The sequence below is a fragment of the Telopea speciosissima genome, chromosome 6, assembly GCF_018873765.1.
Source record: "Telopea speciosissima isolate NSW1024214 ecotype Mountain lineage chromosome 6, Tspe_v1, whole genome shotgun sequence".
Classification (NCBI taxonomy): Eukaryota; Viridiplantae; Streptophyta; class Magnoliopsida; order Proteales; family Proteaceae; genus Telopea; species Telopea speciosissima.
This window is the reverse complement of record NC_057921.1, coordinates 52,253,119-52,272,071: the sequence shown is the minus strand read 5'-3', so window position 1 is coordinate 52,272,071 and position 18,953 is coordinate 52,253,119. Positions and strand designations below refer to the sequence as shown.

General features: G+C 38.1%; 1 protein-coding gene and 1 non-coding gene across 3 annotated transcripts in view; both read right to left on the bottom strand.

The window, feature by feature from the left end:
• Positions 1–3,234: 3,234 nt before the first annotated feature.
• Positions 3,235–18,953, bottom strand: part of LOC122664076 (D-aminoacyl-tRNA deacylase) — a 28,908-nt gene continuing 13,189 nt past the window's right edge. For both annotated transcript variants that reach the window (XM_043859764.1, XM_043859765.1), the window contains exons 2-10: positions 12,135–12,243; positions 11,755–11,935; positions 11,480–11,622; positions 9,227–9,290; positions 8,357–8,409; positions 6,673–6,728; positions 4,994–5,068; positions 3,928–4,116; positions 3,235–3,375 (exon numbers count right to left, since the gene is read on the bottom strand). In XM_043859764.1, the coding sequence (XP_043715699.1) occupies positions 3,288–3,375; positions 3,928–4,116; positions 4,994–5,068; positions 6,673–6,728; positions 8,357–8,409; positions 9,227–9,290; positions 11,480–11,622; positions 11,755–11,935; positions 12,135–12,236 (951 nt within the window). In that variant the 5' untranslated portion in view covers positions 12,237–12,243 and the 3' untranslated portion in view covers positions 3,235–3,287. The remainder of the gene's footprint in view (positions 3,376–3,927; positions 4,117–4,993; positions 5,069–6,672; positions 6,729–8,356; positions 8,410–9,226; positions 9,291–11,479; positions 11,623–11,754; positions 11,936–12,134; positions 12,244–18,953) is intronic.
• TRNAV-UAC lies at positions 13,562–13,634 on the bottom strand. Its single transcript has one exon. It is a non-coding gene; the product is annotated as a tRNA-Val (tRNA).

The window sequence follows — 18,953 nt, the reverse complement described above, 5'->3', positions numbered from 1 at the left end:
GGGGGGGGGGGGGGGGGGAGGAGTGTGCTTTGTTTCTTTTTTAGTATTAAAATATTGTTATTAGTTACTATTACTTATGTTCATGGTTTTAGTGCACGGTATCGGAATGGGTATCGGTAACCTACAAAACCGATACGGTAACGGCCTGGATCGGCTGTATCAGACAAAATTACCCTTGAATCTTCTTAGAAAATGAATTTCTAACCATTTTACCCCTTGTCCATACTGTGTTACTGATACGGTATTGGTGACTAACAAAACTGGTACATATCGCCCGATACAGGCGGTACTGCCCACTACATGTAGGACATAAGGGAGGAGAGGTCAATTCTCCATGGCATGATCCATAAAGTAATCATTAGATAATTGACAATAATCTAGTAGGACCAGTAACAGGTGCTCAAATTTGCAGCTGTCTTACAATATTACATGGCTTCAGCCTTAGCCATGACTGAAGGACACAAAGTGCAAAACATCAAGCTTTCAGATTTTACAACAGTGAAAAGGTCTATATGCAGTGGTTTGTGCTTTCTCAAATGCAGGCCTTCTAGTTTTGGCATTTTTACTGGACAAGCCATTCCATTCCCTACACAATCTACATAGGTGCACACAAGTCGGAACAAGCTGGATTGCTTGAATTTCACTGCAAAGTAACGTGATGGTTATATACTAACATTTCGATTGACACAGCCCTCCTTGGCTGTTCAGTTAGATACTTGACATGTGAGCTAATTCTGATTTTTCATCTTTCACAACTTCGAAGGTACCACCCACCCTCTTTAAAGCAGAAGACAATGAAATCCACTTTGCAGGGGTGGATGGATAATATGAGCAGGTCTTGTTATTTGGGTTATATAAAGGGAGCTTGGAGGAAGCAAAGACACGATACCCACTCCTCTATTCCCCATCTCATTTCATATTTACATGGCGTTAAACATCAATTTAAACACTGTCCCACATATACATCTTCTTTCCTCTTTAAAGATAAAGATGCTTCAATTCTATGGTGTTGGAACCGCTTCCTCTAAAAGACTGGCCTTGTAGGAAAAGGAAGAAATAATATGTACAACATACAGGAGCTCTAACACGACGGACTATCCAAAGGGGGATACGGATGGATAAATAATTCAACATATGGATATATATGCTCAGAATAATAAGGCCCTCTTCAACATTACTCAACGGTGGTACAAAGACAACTATTAGTGCAGTTAGTGCAGTTGGTTGGTGCCTTGCCAGTAGAGTATAGGGTCAAAGGAGGTCACGAGTTTAACTCTCTCGTCTTCATCTTGTCCCTTAGCAAACCATCACCCCCCCCTCTACTTCTTTCCTCACTCTCTAGTAGTTGTAGTTACAGTCATCATAGTGCATAAAGGAACAGAATAATTGTAATGACAAGAAGCAGCAGGAGGTTTGTTGACGTGGAGAGAGCTTCCCTCTTAGTCATGCCTGAAAGATGCGTAAAACTGGATTCTGGACTCTATAGGTGTTGATCCAGGCTTGTAGGAGAATCATATATGATATATATTTTTTTTGGTAGATAACAAGGCTATTCATTCACGCGTGCCCAACGCCAACAGAAAAATAGGATACATGAAGAGATACGAAAAAAAGAATAAGTAGCATGACAAACAGGTAGTTTGGGTAGACAAAACCCAGAACCACAGAGCAGAAAGCGACCCGGTCTTGCATGCCAAAGACTGAGCCATCCAGAGAAGGGGATGGCTGAAAGCCACTCCCCATGAAAAGAGCTGTCGACACAACAACCGATAAGCGCATGCACTTTCGTGCCAATAAAAATGCCCACACGAGCCGACACAGTACCGCACCGAAAGGAGCTTCGATGAACGATGATAAGGCCACCAGATTTGCGCAGCAGAAAGGGCAACGGAGTCAGCCATATCCATGGCGACACCAACGCCAGAACCGGTGTAACCTGCAAAACAAGAAACAAAAAAAGAAAAAGAAAAGGGGAAGGGACATGGGTTGGGAAAAAGGGAAGGTGGAGGGGACATTGGCCAGAAAAAGGGGAGGGGGAGGGGGAGGGAGTAGTGGCGATGGGAGAGAAGGAGGGGGCAATGGCGATATGAGTAGAGGGGGGGCCGTGGCGGTGAGAAAGTGTGAAATGGGCAAGGGGCGTCAGTGAGGGCGATGGGGAGGGTGGGGGTGAGAGAGGTGGTGGTAAGGGCGGTGTGGAGGATCGACGGCGGCGGCGACGATACCCAGGGTCATGGTTGGTGGATTAAAACTGACCTTGCAAGGAGGAGACACGCCACTAGGCCGGAGAGCTTACACACCACAGGGGCGGAGAGAGCACACAGCAGGGGCGGAGGTGGTGCAAGCGGCGGCGGGGGAAGTTGTAGAGGTCATAGTGATTACGGTTTTTTTGAATCATATATGATATTAATGCTACAATACCCATCATCCTAGGGTTCACAAACCCCTCCTAGGGTTTTAGTATGTTCCAAAATACCCTCTCAATACCCATTCCCGCCCTCTCCTACCCCTTGGTGAATGGGGATCCCATTCATCGTAGGTGGAGGGAAACTCGGTCCATAAAGTAATGGGTTGTTTTACCAACTTGTTCCAATCAGATCTCTTATAATAAAAAAAAAATTATTCCATTTCCAAGTTGCATGGATGCATCATCTTGAGTTTAAAAGTTTTTTTGAAACCCAAAGCTTTGCTTGTATAGTTGGTATGGAGATTGTTGAATGATACTCAAGACTCCTTGGTCTGCTATTTTTAAGGCTACATATTTTGCTCAGAACTCTTTGCTTTACAACTCTTTTTCTTCTAATAGGAGTCTTGGACTTGGAATAGTATCACTAGCATATTACCTATTTACATTTGTAAATAGATAATCTAAGATGCTTTTAATCCTGTAATTTTTATGTTCTTCAAATCAAACCGAGGACGAGAATTCCAAAAGTCAATAGACCAACCTAACCTAAGTTCTACACAGCACAGGGTGAGCCAGACCCAAGAATACAAGTTTAGAAATCTTTTGACAGATAAAAGCTCTCTCCCAAACAAATTTTTTTTGGTAAAGCGCCCCCTCCCCCTCCCTTCTCAATAAAATAAACAATGGGCATTATTTCCTTCCCAAATGGCAAATACTAAATAATCAAAACCATAACCACGTAGCTGGAATACAAGTTTAGAAATCTTTTAACCAAAGAAAATTCTCAGTAGCCATTATTTCCTTCGACATAAGGGAGGACATAAAGATGTATAATATCATCGGCAATAATAAGACGATCAATAGAAGTCATCAGGTTTGCAAATCAGTAGAAATCACCAGGTTTGCCAATCTTTATATTCAGTTCAGCTAGGAATCCTGTAATTGCAATCTTCTGCCAACTCTTGAAACTCCTGCACCAATCAGTTATAGTGAAGTACCCATTGAAAGTTAATTTCCTCCCAACAAGGAAAAAGCAAAACAAGCCCTTTTAAAGATACATTTCATTGTGTACTAATAAATGCATGCACATGCAGCCGCCCCCCATCCCCAACAAAAAAAAACCTTGTTTGATTATATACATGTATAAGCATTGAATATCCTTATGGCTCCATTTGTTTCGAGGAAAAGCAACATAAAGAAAAATTTTCAGGCAAAAATCCAGGTAAAAACTAAGATTCTTCCTGAAAACTTTGCTTTTACACGGATTTACCTGGAAATAAACTAAGTCTATAGGATGAGGATGAACAACCTCATGAATTAGGGGCATACATTCCACCCAAATAACCTTTGAAAGGTATTTAGTTTCTTTACATCACCTGATTCATGCCATCATTAATATGTCATATGTAATCTGTCCTTTACAACCCACCCCAACCCCGCCCCCCCCCAAAAAAAAAAAAGTGGTTTGTCATACAAGGGCCATAACGTAACTAAATTGAGAATCTTTGACAGGAATAACTTACTTGTGATCTAGATGTGCCATAACTTCTCCACCTGGAAAAGCTGCTTGAGTAGCTTCGAATCCTACCTTAATTGATTCTCTCCATGTTCCACCAATATCTTTTGCATTTGTTCCTCCTTTTGAGGGACCTGGATCTTCCATTGGTATTGAATACCCAGAAAGAAGGTGACCCACCCAAACATCATCTTTCCTGCCAACATTTACAATGCAACAATTTGTCAGCATCAACAAAACAAATATTCACATTATGGCAAGGTTCTGGTTTTGGGCCACCAAAAAATTTCAAATTTTGTAGCATTAGGAGAAAACTAAAAGAGGCATTTGAAAACTGCAATAATTTAGACAAGTGATGGCATCAAATGCAATAATTTAGACAAGTGATGGCATCAAATAGAACTCATATAGCAGTGCACTCCAATTTCTGAAATTCGTCCATGTTGTACTCAAAATTCAGACACATGCCATTTGTATATTTAAATGAAGCCTAGTTACCATCCATATGATTCTTGCTTCCAACTCATAGTTATGTTTCATATAATTCTCACATACATCATTATTCTTACCACATTCATTTCATAACGCACCATTTCATGAAATAAAGTTGTTAAAACACATCATGCATTAAATGCAACAAACTGCATGGAAATAATAACATTTAGAGTTTCCAAGTCATCACATCACACATTGGCATGTGTACAAGCTCTTGTTAAATAGAAATATATTAAACCATAACACAAAAACATACAAAAATTTGTTTTCTTATCCTCTATGAATGCAGACTTATATGTGGAACTCTCCCCAGCTTACACTTTCGGGCTCAGCTCCTAAGAGAATCAAGACATGGTGCATGTATCTGGTAATTATTTTATAGATAAACTTTGATACAATATTCCACTTAGCTCAGAAATTTTTGTTCAGGCATGAATATATCAGAGCTAACGATCAGCCCATCATATTCAGCCAATCTCAAGGACCTGCAGTATCTGACTGTTCATACAAGGCGTACTAAAATTGCTATCTAAGATGTTTCTGAAGAGATAAATGACCTTTTGGAAGAAATGACTTACAGAACAACATCCATATGTCTCGGTGCATAATGTCCACCCCCTATCCCTAGCAGGATTTTGTTTCTATCAGTGTTCCTGAATCATAAAATTGCAAAGCTGACAGGTAGGACGATAAAAACAATAAAGAAAGAAAGCAAGAACCTCAAGTATATGGAAAGGAAATAAATAAAAGGGAGAGGGATAGGCACGCTGCATGCACCTTTTCCTTAATTAAAAATAGGGAAAAGGCTGGGCACACTGCCAGCGTACCACGAGCTAGCACCCCGCTGTGTTTATCTCTCTTCCCCCCTTTGAAATGACCCCCCTGTCCCTCCTGTATGATGCCCCATACCGCACCCCCATTGGTGCCACCCACTAGTTTACCGCACGCAAGCAGTGTGCCTATCACTCTCCCATAAAAATATTAGGAGAATGATTTGGATAATTTTTAACAAAATTTACACAACTGAAGTCAAGCCTTTTATATTTGACTTTCTGATACCAAGATGCTTGCAAGGCTTTAAAACCAGGTATCACAGGTATATAAATGCACTTTTAACCTTGAATGCCAGGGTAAAGTTAAATATGGAAATATACCCATTGGACAAGCAGTTCAGTTGGGAAAATAGGAAGATGCTGGTCACATAGAAAAATGAGGAACATGTTCACTTTAGGCACTTTAGTGTATATACTTCCATGTTTCCAGGGCATGGTATACTGCATATAGGAGATCTTTTACATCAAAGGGGAATCAGGGGAAATAACAAATTTAACATGGTTAAAGGCTTTCTAAATGGTGCAATTGGGAAGCCTTACTTAAACGGCCCAAAAAACCTCCCATGTGGCAGTTCAGATGGGGCCCGCCCATATTTCATGGGCAGGTTAGACCCACAGATCCCCTGCTGCTCACTTATCAAGTTTCAGCCTGAGAAGATTTCACCAAGTGGAAAATAGAGCTTTGGAAATCCAGGACTGCACAGTAGGAGTGCATAGACATACATCGGGATGCATGTCAATAACAGGAGGTATTTGATTGAATTAGGCTCTGAAATTTGACACATGGCTAATCCAGATGATGTCTTCTCTGTCCAACGGTTGGAATTGCCACATCATTTCTTCACGTGGCTCAAAATGGTGGACCATGTAGGTAGCCGTTTCCAAAAGAGGGTTGTGTATGGGCAATTTTCCCATGTAGAATATGTATGCCTACACTACTATCCATTTAAAGAGGGAAAATTAAATTCTAAAATAATCATCTAGATCCACATTCAAACATCTAGTTTCCATTAAATGATGCTCGAGAAAAAGCCACCAAACTAGATCCATAAACCAGCTTAGCTTTGGCTAGTCGGCTTGAGCTCATTGTTCAGGCCCAGTTCATAGAGATCTCCATCTTCCTGGGCTAGAACCAGATTTGGTTCACTCAGTATGGTAAACATCAACAAAGCCTATGATGCAATCTTGCTGCATAAGCCCCATAAATTGAACACCAGTAGACAGTGGCCAAAAACTAAAGAGAAATTAGCAAGTATTATTCTCCCGTTTTTATCTTTAAGATGAAATATGTTAGAATAGGAAAAATATATCAATATGTGCCTGATAAATGAACTGAATTTAGCAAGATGAGCCAACCATATCTTGGCCTTACAGTGAACTAGACGAGCTGAGCAAGTTCCGAACAAAAACTTTGTTGAGCATACCTGTTCCAGTTTCCTACTGCACCACCTCCCCCAAGCCCAAGCCCTTCCCACAGTAACTTCAAGCAACAGCAAACAAGAAAGGACGATCAAGAAAATGATTGAGAGGAACTATTTGTATCAAATACATTAGAGACGAGGTTAAAAGGACATAAATTCTCAAGGCAAATAACAAGCAGAGTTGCAAAGTCAGCATACACACACTGTGAGTCAACATGTAACACAAATACAACAAGTATCACAAACGTAAACTCAAGCGAAATATATTTTTTAGTGTTTACTTCTATTCCCCAAAATCTTAATCTTTCTTTTCTCATTCCTGAGTGATGCGGCCCCGGGTCCCAAAACCCTTAAATTGGATAGCTATGGGCCCACTGAAGTGAATAAAATTTAAAATAATGAGATCAGTGGCAATTTCATAATTATGCAGAATGATTTGGACCCATTTGAGAAGGGTAAACAGACTTTGGGCATAATAGTAAATAAACTTAGAGGATCAATTTGATATTTCAAATGGCATGGAATAAATTGAACAAAACTAAGGAGGAGAGGACTTCCCTGTAATTACAAGATTATGTCCTTACTTGAAAATAACGATACCTAACGTCTTCTTCTTCCTTCGATTACTCTAACAAAGAGCCACACGGTTTCAGCAACGCAAGGAACCAGATTTGGTTCTAGGAATAAAACTCACCGGTATGAGCTTTAATCAAAATGAAACTTGGCGTGGTGAGGGTCGCTCATTCAAGGAAGGATCTAGGAAATCCAGTCGATCAACACTTGAATTAGAAAGTTATAAATTAATAATTAATGTCTGTAACTGAATCTGGTGAAAGGACAAAACTCAGCTCTGGTTAAGAGTGTGGTTCTCACAGTAAGGGATTCAGGTCGCCTATTGAAGGGAAATCTGTGCTGAAAACTTCAAGCCATACCAAGGCGGGAGGATGAGTCGGCAGCACTCAGTTTACACTCTGTTTTACCATTAATAGCAGAAAACGAATATTGTAGAAAGAAGAACAGTAAGAGGGAGAGGGAAAGAACAAAGATGGAAGTAGGGGTAGAGTATGGATAGATTGTACCTGGGACGAGAGAGAATATCAGAGAGGGAGCGAGAGGGATGCGCAGCTCTTGGCAGCCAACGGTATCAACTCAACCTTTCATTCCAAAAACCTGTCTTTCGTTGGTTACAACCATGTATTTAAAGAAGATGATAGAAGACTCCTAACTGGACTCAAGAACAGACTTTGAAACCAACAACTACTAATGTTATCCATAACTAATTCTAATAAAGAAAGAAATTGCTAATTATAACCCAGAAACTCTAAATATCTCTACATGTAACTGCATCACTGTGTTACTTAGATCCTCTGGAAGGTCATCAATTAGTATCAGATTGTAATCCCTGAAAGCAACAGGAATAAAGAACCCTTCAAACAAACGGTCGTCTGTGGAACCAAAAAAAAAAGTTTTTTTTATTCCAACTACTCCCTCCCAAAAATTCACCCCATTTCCCACTGTTAAATTTCACAGTTAAAATGCCCAAGGCAGCAAACTTTTGGAGTTCGAATTTGATAAACCAAAATAGATATGTTCCAACCCCAAAACAGCTAGATGACACCAATGTTATAGGCTAGGAAGCTATACACTACATGTTTGAAATGTTCTAAGTCATATAGAGATACCCAACTAATGCAATGGCTTGAGCAGCATCTTGCCTCCCCCAATATTCTTCTGTGCTACCTGGAAAAACCAAAAGAAACCAATCAGACATAATTCGCAGAGAGAAACTGATGCAGCCAGCCAACCTAGATCCAATATTAGGAATCAAAGATCAGATCAGCTGCTCCATAGGCCCAGATCTAAACTATTTCCTGATTGAAAAAGGCTTGCTGATTTGCTGGTTTCAATAGCCTGCATTGGAGAAAGAAAGAGATAGGGGCTGTTACGGGACTGTGAACAGTACCCATGATTCCATGAACAGTATGGCAAACAGTAACTGAAGAAAAAGATAAGAGGGAAGAATAGGGAAGAGGAGAGAAAAGAGAAAACCTTCTTTGCTTAATAACCTCTATGATCTCTCCCAACATGCCCATTCATATCACCCCCTAAAATAATCTTTTCTCCTTGACTAATACATTGCACTAAACCATCCATGTGTTCCCAAATAGAATGTACGATGTATGACTACAATAGAATATACTAAATGAAATATAAGACTACCTAGGATTCCCAAGTTATAAGTTGAGTCAACACAAAAGAGTTGCAATTAAATAATGCTGCACGCAATTAGAACACAACACATTGCATGATTAATTAAAATGTCATTCATAAACTCAAGATTTTTATTTTCTTTTTATATTTATTTATCTATGTATTCTGCAGGGAGGGGTACTAAAGCATGCTCCAGATCTTTGAGAAGGGAAAAGGTAAAACCATATAATTAAATGCATACATTGATATATAAAAAATGTTCAATTTCAAACTATTTTCTAACATGCGAGTCAAGATGAAATCTCATATATCAGAAAATGAAATGTCGGAGAAAGAAGAGGATTACCAATCTCTACGAACATGGTTGGTGAATCGATCTCAGGCCCATGATGGGTAGCCTCCAAAGTAACCTACATTGGGAGAACAATAGTAAATTTTTAACAATTTTTACGAAATAAGTATGAATTAGGAAGGCCACATACAATCTGAAAACAGTTTCAAGAATGCCAAGAAGGCAAGTCTTTTCTTTTTTTTCCGGGAAGGGGGAAGGGGGAAGGGGGAAGGGTGAGGGGGGAAGGAAGTTTTATTACAACAACAACAACAATAACTCAGCCTTATCCCAACTAAATGGGGTCGGCTACACGGATCCTTGCAAAGACAAAATATTAATAATAAAAGTAAAAAAGAAAAGGAACACAACTGCAACTCAGTCTTATACAAACTAACTGGGGTCTACTACACGGATTCTTGCCCTTCAATCAGCTCTATTTGATGTCATACTTGAAACAAGAACTAGACTATGCATGTCTTTTCTCACCACTTCTCATGGTCATTTTAGGCATGCCCCTAGTTCTTTTAGTTCCTTCAGTCTGAATCAAGTCACTCCTCCAAACTGGAGCATCTAAAGGTCTCTGTTGAACATGGCCATGCCACCTCAGATGACTTTCTCAAAGCTGATCTTGAATCGAGGCTACTTCCAAATCAGCTCTTATAGGATCATTTTTTATTTTATCCTTCCTGGTTTTGTCACTCATCCATCTCAACATCCTCACCGCCACTACACTTAGCTTATCTATATGACGCTTCTTAACTGCCCAACACTCCGCACCATACATCATAGTCAATCTTATGACTGTCCTGTAAAATTTTCATTTAAGCTATAAAGGAATCCATCGATCACATAATACTCCATATGCACCTCTCCACTTCATTCATCCTACTTTAATTCTCTGTAAGACATCATCTTCTATATCACCTTCCTTACTGATGATTGATCCTAGATACCTAAAATGATCACTTTGTGGAATCTCCATATCATCAATTTTCACTCCCTCAGTATCCGTCCCAAAGTTACTAAAAGTTACACACCATATACTCCGTCTTTGTTCTATTTATCTTAAAACCTTTTGATTTTAAGGTTGATCTCCATAACTCCAGTTTAGCATTAATTTCAGCTTTTGTCTCATCAACCAAAACAACGCCATCAACAAAAAACATGCAACACGGAACCACATCTTGGATGTCTTTGGTTAACGCATCCATGATAAGTGCAAACAAATAAGGGCTTATTGGGAATTCACTATCTTGACACCCCCCCCACGGTTCTTACACTAGTCACACACCGTCATACATATCTTTAATTATGTCCACATATTTACTTAAAACATTTCTCCTCCCTAGCACATGCCAGATTAAATCTCTAGGAACTCTGTCATAAACCTTTTCTAAGTCAATAAAGACCATACAAAGTTCCTTCTTGTTCTCTCTAAATCTTTCCATGAGTCTCCTAAGTAGGTAGATAGCTTCAGTTGTCAATCTTGCTGGCATAAAACCAAATTAGTTCTCCAAAATAGTGGTCTCTTCTCTCAGGTATGTTTCAATAACCCTCTCCCATAATTTTATAGTATGACTCATTAGTTTTATGCCTTTATAGCTGTTCAACTTTGGACATCACCTTTATTTTTGTACATCCGGACCACAATGCTTCTCCTCCATTCATCTGGCATTCACCTAGTGCACATAATCTTATTAAACTGGAAGTATAAAAACCATATGCGTATATATAAAATGATATATTTCCTAGACCGATTTGATATCACCCTTCAATTCGAATTAGCAAAAACAATGTCTCCTTGCATGCATTATAGGGTCTTTCAGACTGAATAGGGGCAGTGGGAGGGAAGGAAAGAGGACTGCGGTGTGGGCAAGTATGTGGAAGGACAGTAGGAGTGGAGTAGCATGTGTGCTATTGCCTCCTTTGGCGTAGACACACTAGGAGCAGAAGCCTGATGATGTGCTAGGAGCTAGGCTGCGGGAAGGGGCTGCTGTTCATGGTATGGCTTCCTTATTTGAGCCGTATATAGCAGCACTGAAGGTTTGGAGGAGATTGACAGGGAATAATGACATCTCCGTAATAATGATATTAAAGAAAAAGATTTCACAGAGGCAGGGCATTCTGCATCAAAATTTTATAATCCCCAGAATTTCATGATCACTTGTGATATTAAACAAAAAAATCCACCAAAATCCAATTCGTATGAACATGACAAATGATGATGCAAAAGACTGTCACATAAAGTTAGTAAGAAGCCATAGATACCTCAAACTCAGGAATTAGATTATGGTTTTGCGCAATCCTCTTCAAAAGTCTAAGCCATGGTCCAATCCTAGGATTTGGAGGAGCTGCCCATCCGGGCTTTCCACCTTGCGGCGGTTCATCACCTTCACGTAAATGGGGTATGCCTAAAGAACACAAAAAAAAAACCATAGCAACATAACATGCATTCTTAGTTATTAATACACGAGAGACACAAATTCTTGCATATCACAGATTACAGAAAAACAGTATGAAAAAATAAACATACTATAATTTACCAATGGGGTGAACAGTGAGAGCAGGACGGTTGGAGACGGCGGTGTGTCTGCTTAGGAAGATGACATCGTTGATAACCTCGCCGGTGGCCGCCTCCCAACGCTTGTCCAAGTGATCCTCCTTCACTATGCTGTTGTCATGTTTGAGTAGCCTCACTTCCCCATTTACATAACTCGGTATTTCCTAATCAATCACAAAACTTTCGGAACCAATTAAAAAAAAAAACTAAAGATTTTGAGAAAGTAATAAAATCTAAAAAATGGACGCACTCTAGTCTCTTTGATCGAAAAATAATCTAAACTTGGAGCTTTACAGAATTCCCAATGAAAATTAACAAATGGGAAATATGCAGAGGGGCACATAGAGAGATATGAACAATAACCTGGAGAAAAGGACCAGGGTGCCAACCAGGCATCGCTAGGAACGCAGAGGCAGGGCCAATGGAAGCCGGGTCGATCGTTGTAGCTACTACCAGTGTCACCATCTCTTCTCTTCTCTCTTTCTCTCTACGTTGTGTATTTTGGTGATGGAAAAGCGAACTAAGCAATCCGACCCTGCTCTCGAGAATCGGTGAGTAGAGGCAGCGACCAAAGGCAACGACGTACTCGCTCGGTCCTTAATGAGCGCCCACCCCGGTTTTGAGAATCAGTGGGCGGATGTAGCGACCACAGGCGGCGACGTAGTAACATACTTACATACTCGCTCGATCCTTGGTGGATGTTGGGGGTAAATTGGACCTGAGGATTAAAAAAATCGCCCCGATGGGGTCGGAGTAAATGAATTTGGGCTCGGCTAAAACTCGATATGGTCGAAACCTGAAACTTTCTCCAAGCTAACTCAAACCACTAAAAGTTGTTTTTTTCCCCTGATTTTTGTTGTGCAGCCTATTTATGACTTTTTAAATCCAATTCATGCATTAATTCATATAGAGAACACTAAAAATAATATTTGTGGTTTTGATCCAAGTTTGATATTGCATATTGTTCTTGGATATCGTATTGAATAATGTTTGATCGGAACATAACACCTTCAATTTAAATTAGATTTAAGCAATCTTGAATTTGTTAGAAAGCTTTGTTTTGTTAGCTTTCCAACAACTCCAAGATTGCTTAAATCTGGTTTATATTGAAGGAGTTATGTAAAGGTCAAACTTAATTTAGTGTTGACAAATGCTGTCAAAATCGCTCTAAATGAAAATATTTTTTTGGACACCAAAACAAATAAATATTTTACTGTGCTTTTGGGTTTTAGCAATATCTTACCATATTAAGATTTATGAAATTTTTAGATTTAAGAAAAACCCCAACATTAGAAAGTTGAAAATTGCACCTACCAAAATCCAGTATTTGTTCTTGAATTGGAGAGTTGACTTTTTTCTTTTTTGGAATTTAATTTTCTAACTATTTGTATTGGATTTAAATAGGGGATATTTTTTTATTTATGAATAATATCTTAAATAAATTCATTTACTTAAATGATATTACTGGCATACTTAATTATTTATACTGGTTTAGAGTCAGGTTTTCCCAAGTTTTGATGGGCATAAATGTCAAAACTTGCAAAATTACCAACATCTCGATCGAAACTAATCGAAACCCTGGATTTTTTAAAATCATCCTTCAACTCGTCTCGAAAACCAGCAAAATCGAGTTAACTCGGTGGTTTCGATCGAGTTCTTCTTCCATGCTCTGGACTATAATTAGCAAAGTAACAACAAAAAAACAGAATCTTACGATACAGGTTTAAACGGTAAAAATTACAAATGGACAGTCATGTTTTAAACGATAATGCTACATGATTAAAATAAATTGATGCTGCCCAGGATCGAACTAGAGACCTTTAGTGTGTAAGACTAACGTGATAACCACTACACCACAGCATCATATATATATTAGTAAAAACTTTTATATTAACTAACTAGGAAGGTGGTAGGCATTCACCATTGGATGAAATAGAAAACACTTCAACCACTCAATCAATCTACAGCTGTATCTCTCTTCCTCCACCCTCACTACACCTTGCATCCCCCTCTCTTTCTCCCCAGCTCCCGACTTGGCTCACCCCACCCCCGAATCATTATCCCCTCCAATTCCTCACATAGGAGCAGAAATGACCACCCTACCCCCTGCCCGAACTCACTGCCCAAGGTGGGGTGGGGTGGTCATTTCCACTCCTATGTGAGGAATTGGAAGAAATTTGAGCGGGCAACGAATTGGAGATGATAATTATTCCCCACCCCCTCCCTAATCCCTGCCTTACCCCTCCATGCTAGCCGCCCTCACTGCCACCCCCACTGTCCCTACCTTGTTGGAATGAACAATAGTTTGGCCTTGATGTCTAATCGATCGACATATAATGGCCTTGACATTATTTGGAGATTGAGGGAAAGAACAGCGGGTTTTTCGATCAATCCACCAAGAAGAACAGAGGGTTGTGTAAGCAAGGAAAGCAAAAACTGCGAGATTCAAGGTATGACCTTGATAAACCACAATTCCTTGTTACGTAGATAAAAAGTTTTACGGACCAAGCTTGGGGTCTTGGCATATGAAGGAAGTCCACCTTAACTCAAAAGAGTTTTGTTTGGTTCAAAGTACTGTTTTTCATATTATCTTATGGTATTTAAAAAAATACAAATTCGTTAAAATAACTTACCCTACTTAACACGTCTTACATAACTAACTCCACTTAAACTAATTTCACTCATCTTTAGAATCCTACGGGACCCCACTACTCCCTTAATTCCCATATAAAGATAACTACATAATTAAATAACTAAGTAACTCCCGTAATGCCACATAAGTCATGTAGTCATTGATAGAGTCGAGAATTTGTTGGCCTCATGCTTACATGGCACCTCTCATTCGTCCATATCATCTTTCTTCCTCATTTAATGCTCACGGACATTAGTTGATTGTTTGAGTTAAAATAATACCGCAAGCGTACGGGTCAATCGTAGCTACGGGTCGAACACGAGGAGATATACGCCACTCTATTTAATTAACTTAAAAGTAATGCAAAGTGGACCAAATTAAAATGTTAAATTAAACTAATTAAACTAATGAAAATTAATGCATCCTAACTCATAAGCATCTAACAAAATTAAGGGATTAAATTGGCGTCCTAACGCGTGAGCATCTAACCTATACGCATGAGCATCTAACCTATCAAACTAAAGCGAATTGAAAGGAATAATAAAAACGCAGCCACACTTCATAATCACATAAAAAGAAATAAGGGAATAAAAGTGCATCCACATACCACAACCATATAAAAAAATAAAAGAAATAGAGGGAGAAGAAGAAGAAGATAGAGAGAGATAGAGGAAAGGGAGAATGAGATTAAGGGTTTAGAGAATGAGATACCTTGATGTGCTTGAATACTTGAATAAACTCACCAGGCTTCCTCTTCTAAATCTCCATGTCTTGTCATCAACATGGGAACTTAGATTAGGAAGCTTTAAACTAAAACTATTACAACCATTAAACTAGACTTATGAAATCAAAACTAAGAACTTGAAATCAAAACTAAGAACTTAAGCCAAAAATAGGAAAAGAAGAGAAAATTTCACTAAGTGAATGAAATAAAAATTACACTAAAAAACTGAATTAAAATTGAACTAGAAACTAACTAAAAGCTGAACTAAAACTACTAACTTCTTACAACCCAAAGCGAAGGGGTATTTATAGGGGAAGAGAAGAGAAGAGAGAAGAGGGAAGTGTAGGAGAAATATTCCCTAAGAAAGAGAATATTCTCTTCTCCTTCCTCTTTACAATGCCTGAATCCTAAGAAAAAGAAAAAAATAGAAAGAAGAAGAAGAAGATTATTTACATGGGCCTTCATTTACAGAAAAGTAAACTTCCATTCTAACAAGTCTTCCTTTTCTTTGTAGATATCTTCTCAAGAATAAAATCAAAACATCTTTGATTTTTCAACTTTCCATAGGTGAGAGAATATCTTTCAAAATAAATCTATCCCAAGTAGAATTTCGGAAAGTGCCCTTGAGAAATTGGAGGAGAGAGAGAGTAAGGATGATGACTAGGATTCCTTCAAGAATAAATAAAATATCCATTCTGTCCTTCAGGAAACGTGGAGCATGGGGTGCTTATATAGGCCTCACCATTGTGTTCCTTGCGAAGAATCACCCAAAATAGACCCAAATTTCGTCCATTTGGAGTTCGGGAGCCCAAGATATCTCAAGTTGAAGTTGGACTGTCCAGAGCCCTCCAAATGGAATCTTTCGGGTACAAGAAATATAACTTCTAATAATTGCGTTAAGGCCCCTGCAATCTGAACTTTCGTTTCACTTTATCCCCAGCCGACTGTCAATAATTACAAATAAACCCCTATAGACCATTTTCGTCTTCGTTACGGAAACATCCGTAACTTCTTCGTTTCAACTCGAATCATGTGTCGTTTGAACCGTTCGAAGCTGACTCGATGGGCTACACATCCAAGCCATTAACACCTTTAAACAGCTTAAAAACATTTCCTTAGCATCATCTCCTCCATTTTCACAAGAAATCACCTACAACTGAAAAAGCACAAGAAAGCACCGAGTAACTCTCATCCAATGTGATAAAATGTATGCTTTATGCCCTAAGATTTCACACATAAATGTGCTCATCATTGATCAAAACGACAATGCCATCGTAGTTCGTGGCAAAGCTATATTCTAAGCTCCACCACCCATTACACGATTGAAGCCCAAAATTCGAAAAAGAGTATTTCAAATCATAGCTCATTAAGGAAACCAATCCACCATCGTTCTGCTGTTGTACTTCTCCCCTTTTGCGATCCCCCCCCCCCCCCAAATCATCCTCGCTTTCTCCCTCTAAACCCTACTTAGCAAATTCGAATTCGGGAATTATTTGAACGGAGAATTATTCGGAATAATTCGGTCAAAAATGCGGTCAAAGAAATGGACAAAATAAAATTCGGATTCGAGAATTATTCGTTTAAAAAAAATAATTCGAACAAAAAATTTGAATGTTATTTTTAATATTTCTAGTACTTGTTTAACATTATCAACCAATTATCATATGTACATAATATATAAATGATATAAAAATTGTGATAACATTTGTTTCATTAATAAAAAAAACATAACAAAGATTAAAAATCATAACCAATAGGATCTCAAGTTAAACTTTGGGATGACATGTTGTTCTTGACTATATAATTTTTTTCCTTGATAAACATTTACTATATGATTGTGATTAAAACATTAGGTCTATTACCGGGAAAAAAGAAAGATTAAAACATTAGGTCATTTTTTTTACAACAAATTCAAGTTGAGACCTTTTGAATTGATCATGGATATTTTATTGAATCATGTACTCATGTATGTCAAAATGTTTGTTCTTAACAATTCTATGTTTTTAAACTATCAACAAAAAAAAAAAAAAAATTACAATTACTCTATCCTTTTTTATTTTTTTTGGCTACTGACTATTAAGTTTTAACATAGAATTTCTACAAAAAAAAAAAAAAAAAGATTTCTAACCAAGAATTACATACTGGATAATTAATTTTTATCTTTTTTAGGCAGTCATAAGTTTAGTTGTTTAATTCGTTGAATAATTCTTGCATCCGAATTTTTTTTTGTTTACCAAAAAAATAGGGTTCATGAGTTTTTTTTTTTTTTTTTTTTTTAATAATGACCGAATAATGGTAAGTCTCTATATAGCACGACTTTTTTTTCGAATCTTTGAGCCTAATTTGGATCCGGACGAATAATTCGTAAAATTTGGATTCGCCAAATTATTTGCAAATAATTCGGCTAATTAAACAACTAGGCTCTAAACCGGTTTGTCAAGCTATTAAAAAAAAGTTTGTTTATTGACTATTGAATATGAGTTTTTTGGCGCTTTGGACGATTTTCAAAATCTCAACCATACCTCTGTTATTTACCCAAACAGAAAAAAGAAAAAAAAAAAATCTTCAAAAGCGTGAATGTTTCTTGGTTCTAGTATTTATTCTACATATTTGCTATCTCCATGCCTCTTTTTTACCAAAAAAAAAAATCTCCATCCCTCTTTCATTCTCCTTCTAGTTTCTTTAATAGCTTCTCCATGCCTTCTCTTAGATGATAAACAAGGATAGTACCCTCTATCGGTGTGGGCAAGGATTTTGCTAAAAAACTTCCCAGTCAACAACGAAAAATCGCAAAATCTTGACAAGTGATGTTTTACCGATGCCATTTGTGGGTATGTATCCAACTTAACATCTACTCTTCTTGCTACAACTGGACAAAAAAAAAAAAAAAAAACAAACAAACCGTACCCAATGCATAAGACTCCCGCGTTTAGCAGGATCTGAGGAAGATCAAACGTACGCAGCCTTAACCCTGTTTCCAGAGACGTTGTTTCCAACTTACTCCTCTTGCTACAACTATTGTTTATTAAATACCTAACACCCTTGAAATATTCCTTTAATCTACCAATACAATAGAAATTGGGATTGTTGCTTCTTTGTCTGGACTTTTAACTTCCCATTCTGTAATTGTATGCTATGCCACAATTACATTTTATACGCTACTCAACATGTCCGTTTCAACCTATCTAGCAAATTTTTTGGGGGAGCAAAATACATTAGCTTGCATAATACGAATTTGCCTGAAAAATATGTTTTAATAATAAAATGTATGAATGTATGTATATATGTATGTGTATATATAATAATAATAATAATAATATCGCAGCCCACGATGAAGAAAATCAAATCCCAGTGCTGCCTTGATGAATATTTTCATTGAGATAACAAATTTTAAAATTTCTAGTGCAAGACTTTACTTCACAATAAAGGTAAACACCCAAAACAAATTTTATCTCATTGAACATAACAAATCAGTGCAAACCAAGTGTCTCAATGTCTTACCAGTACTCTGCTCTTCTTAGCTTCTTGGACAGCATCCTCACTACATCCTTCAACCTCGGTTGCAGGTTCAGCTATTGTGAAAATACGGTCCAGGTAAATTAACACCGGTTCCTGACCCAGCCTGCTCCATGGAACCTGAGGATGGCAGAAATATCAAGAAAACGCTAACAGTTTGAGAAAAATGCTAACAAAGTGAGACCATATGTGAAACATAAAATTAATGGCCCCAGTTATCACATATAACCTTTAGTTATTTGTCAAAAATATCAAATTTTGGAAACGAGAAGCCTAATTCAGAATCTCAAACCTTGAGCCTCACTGAACC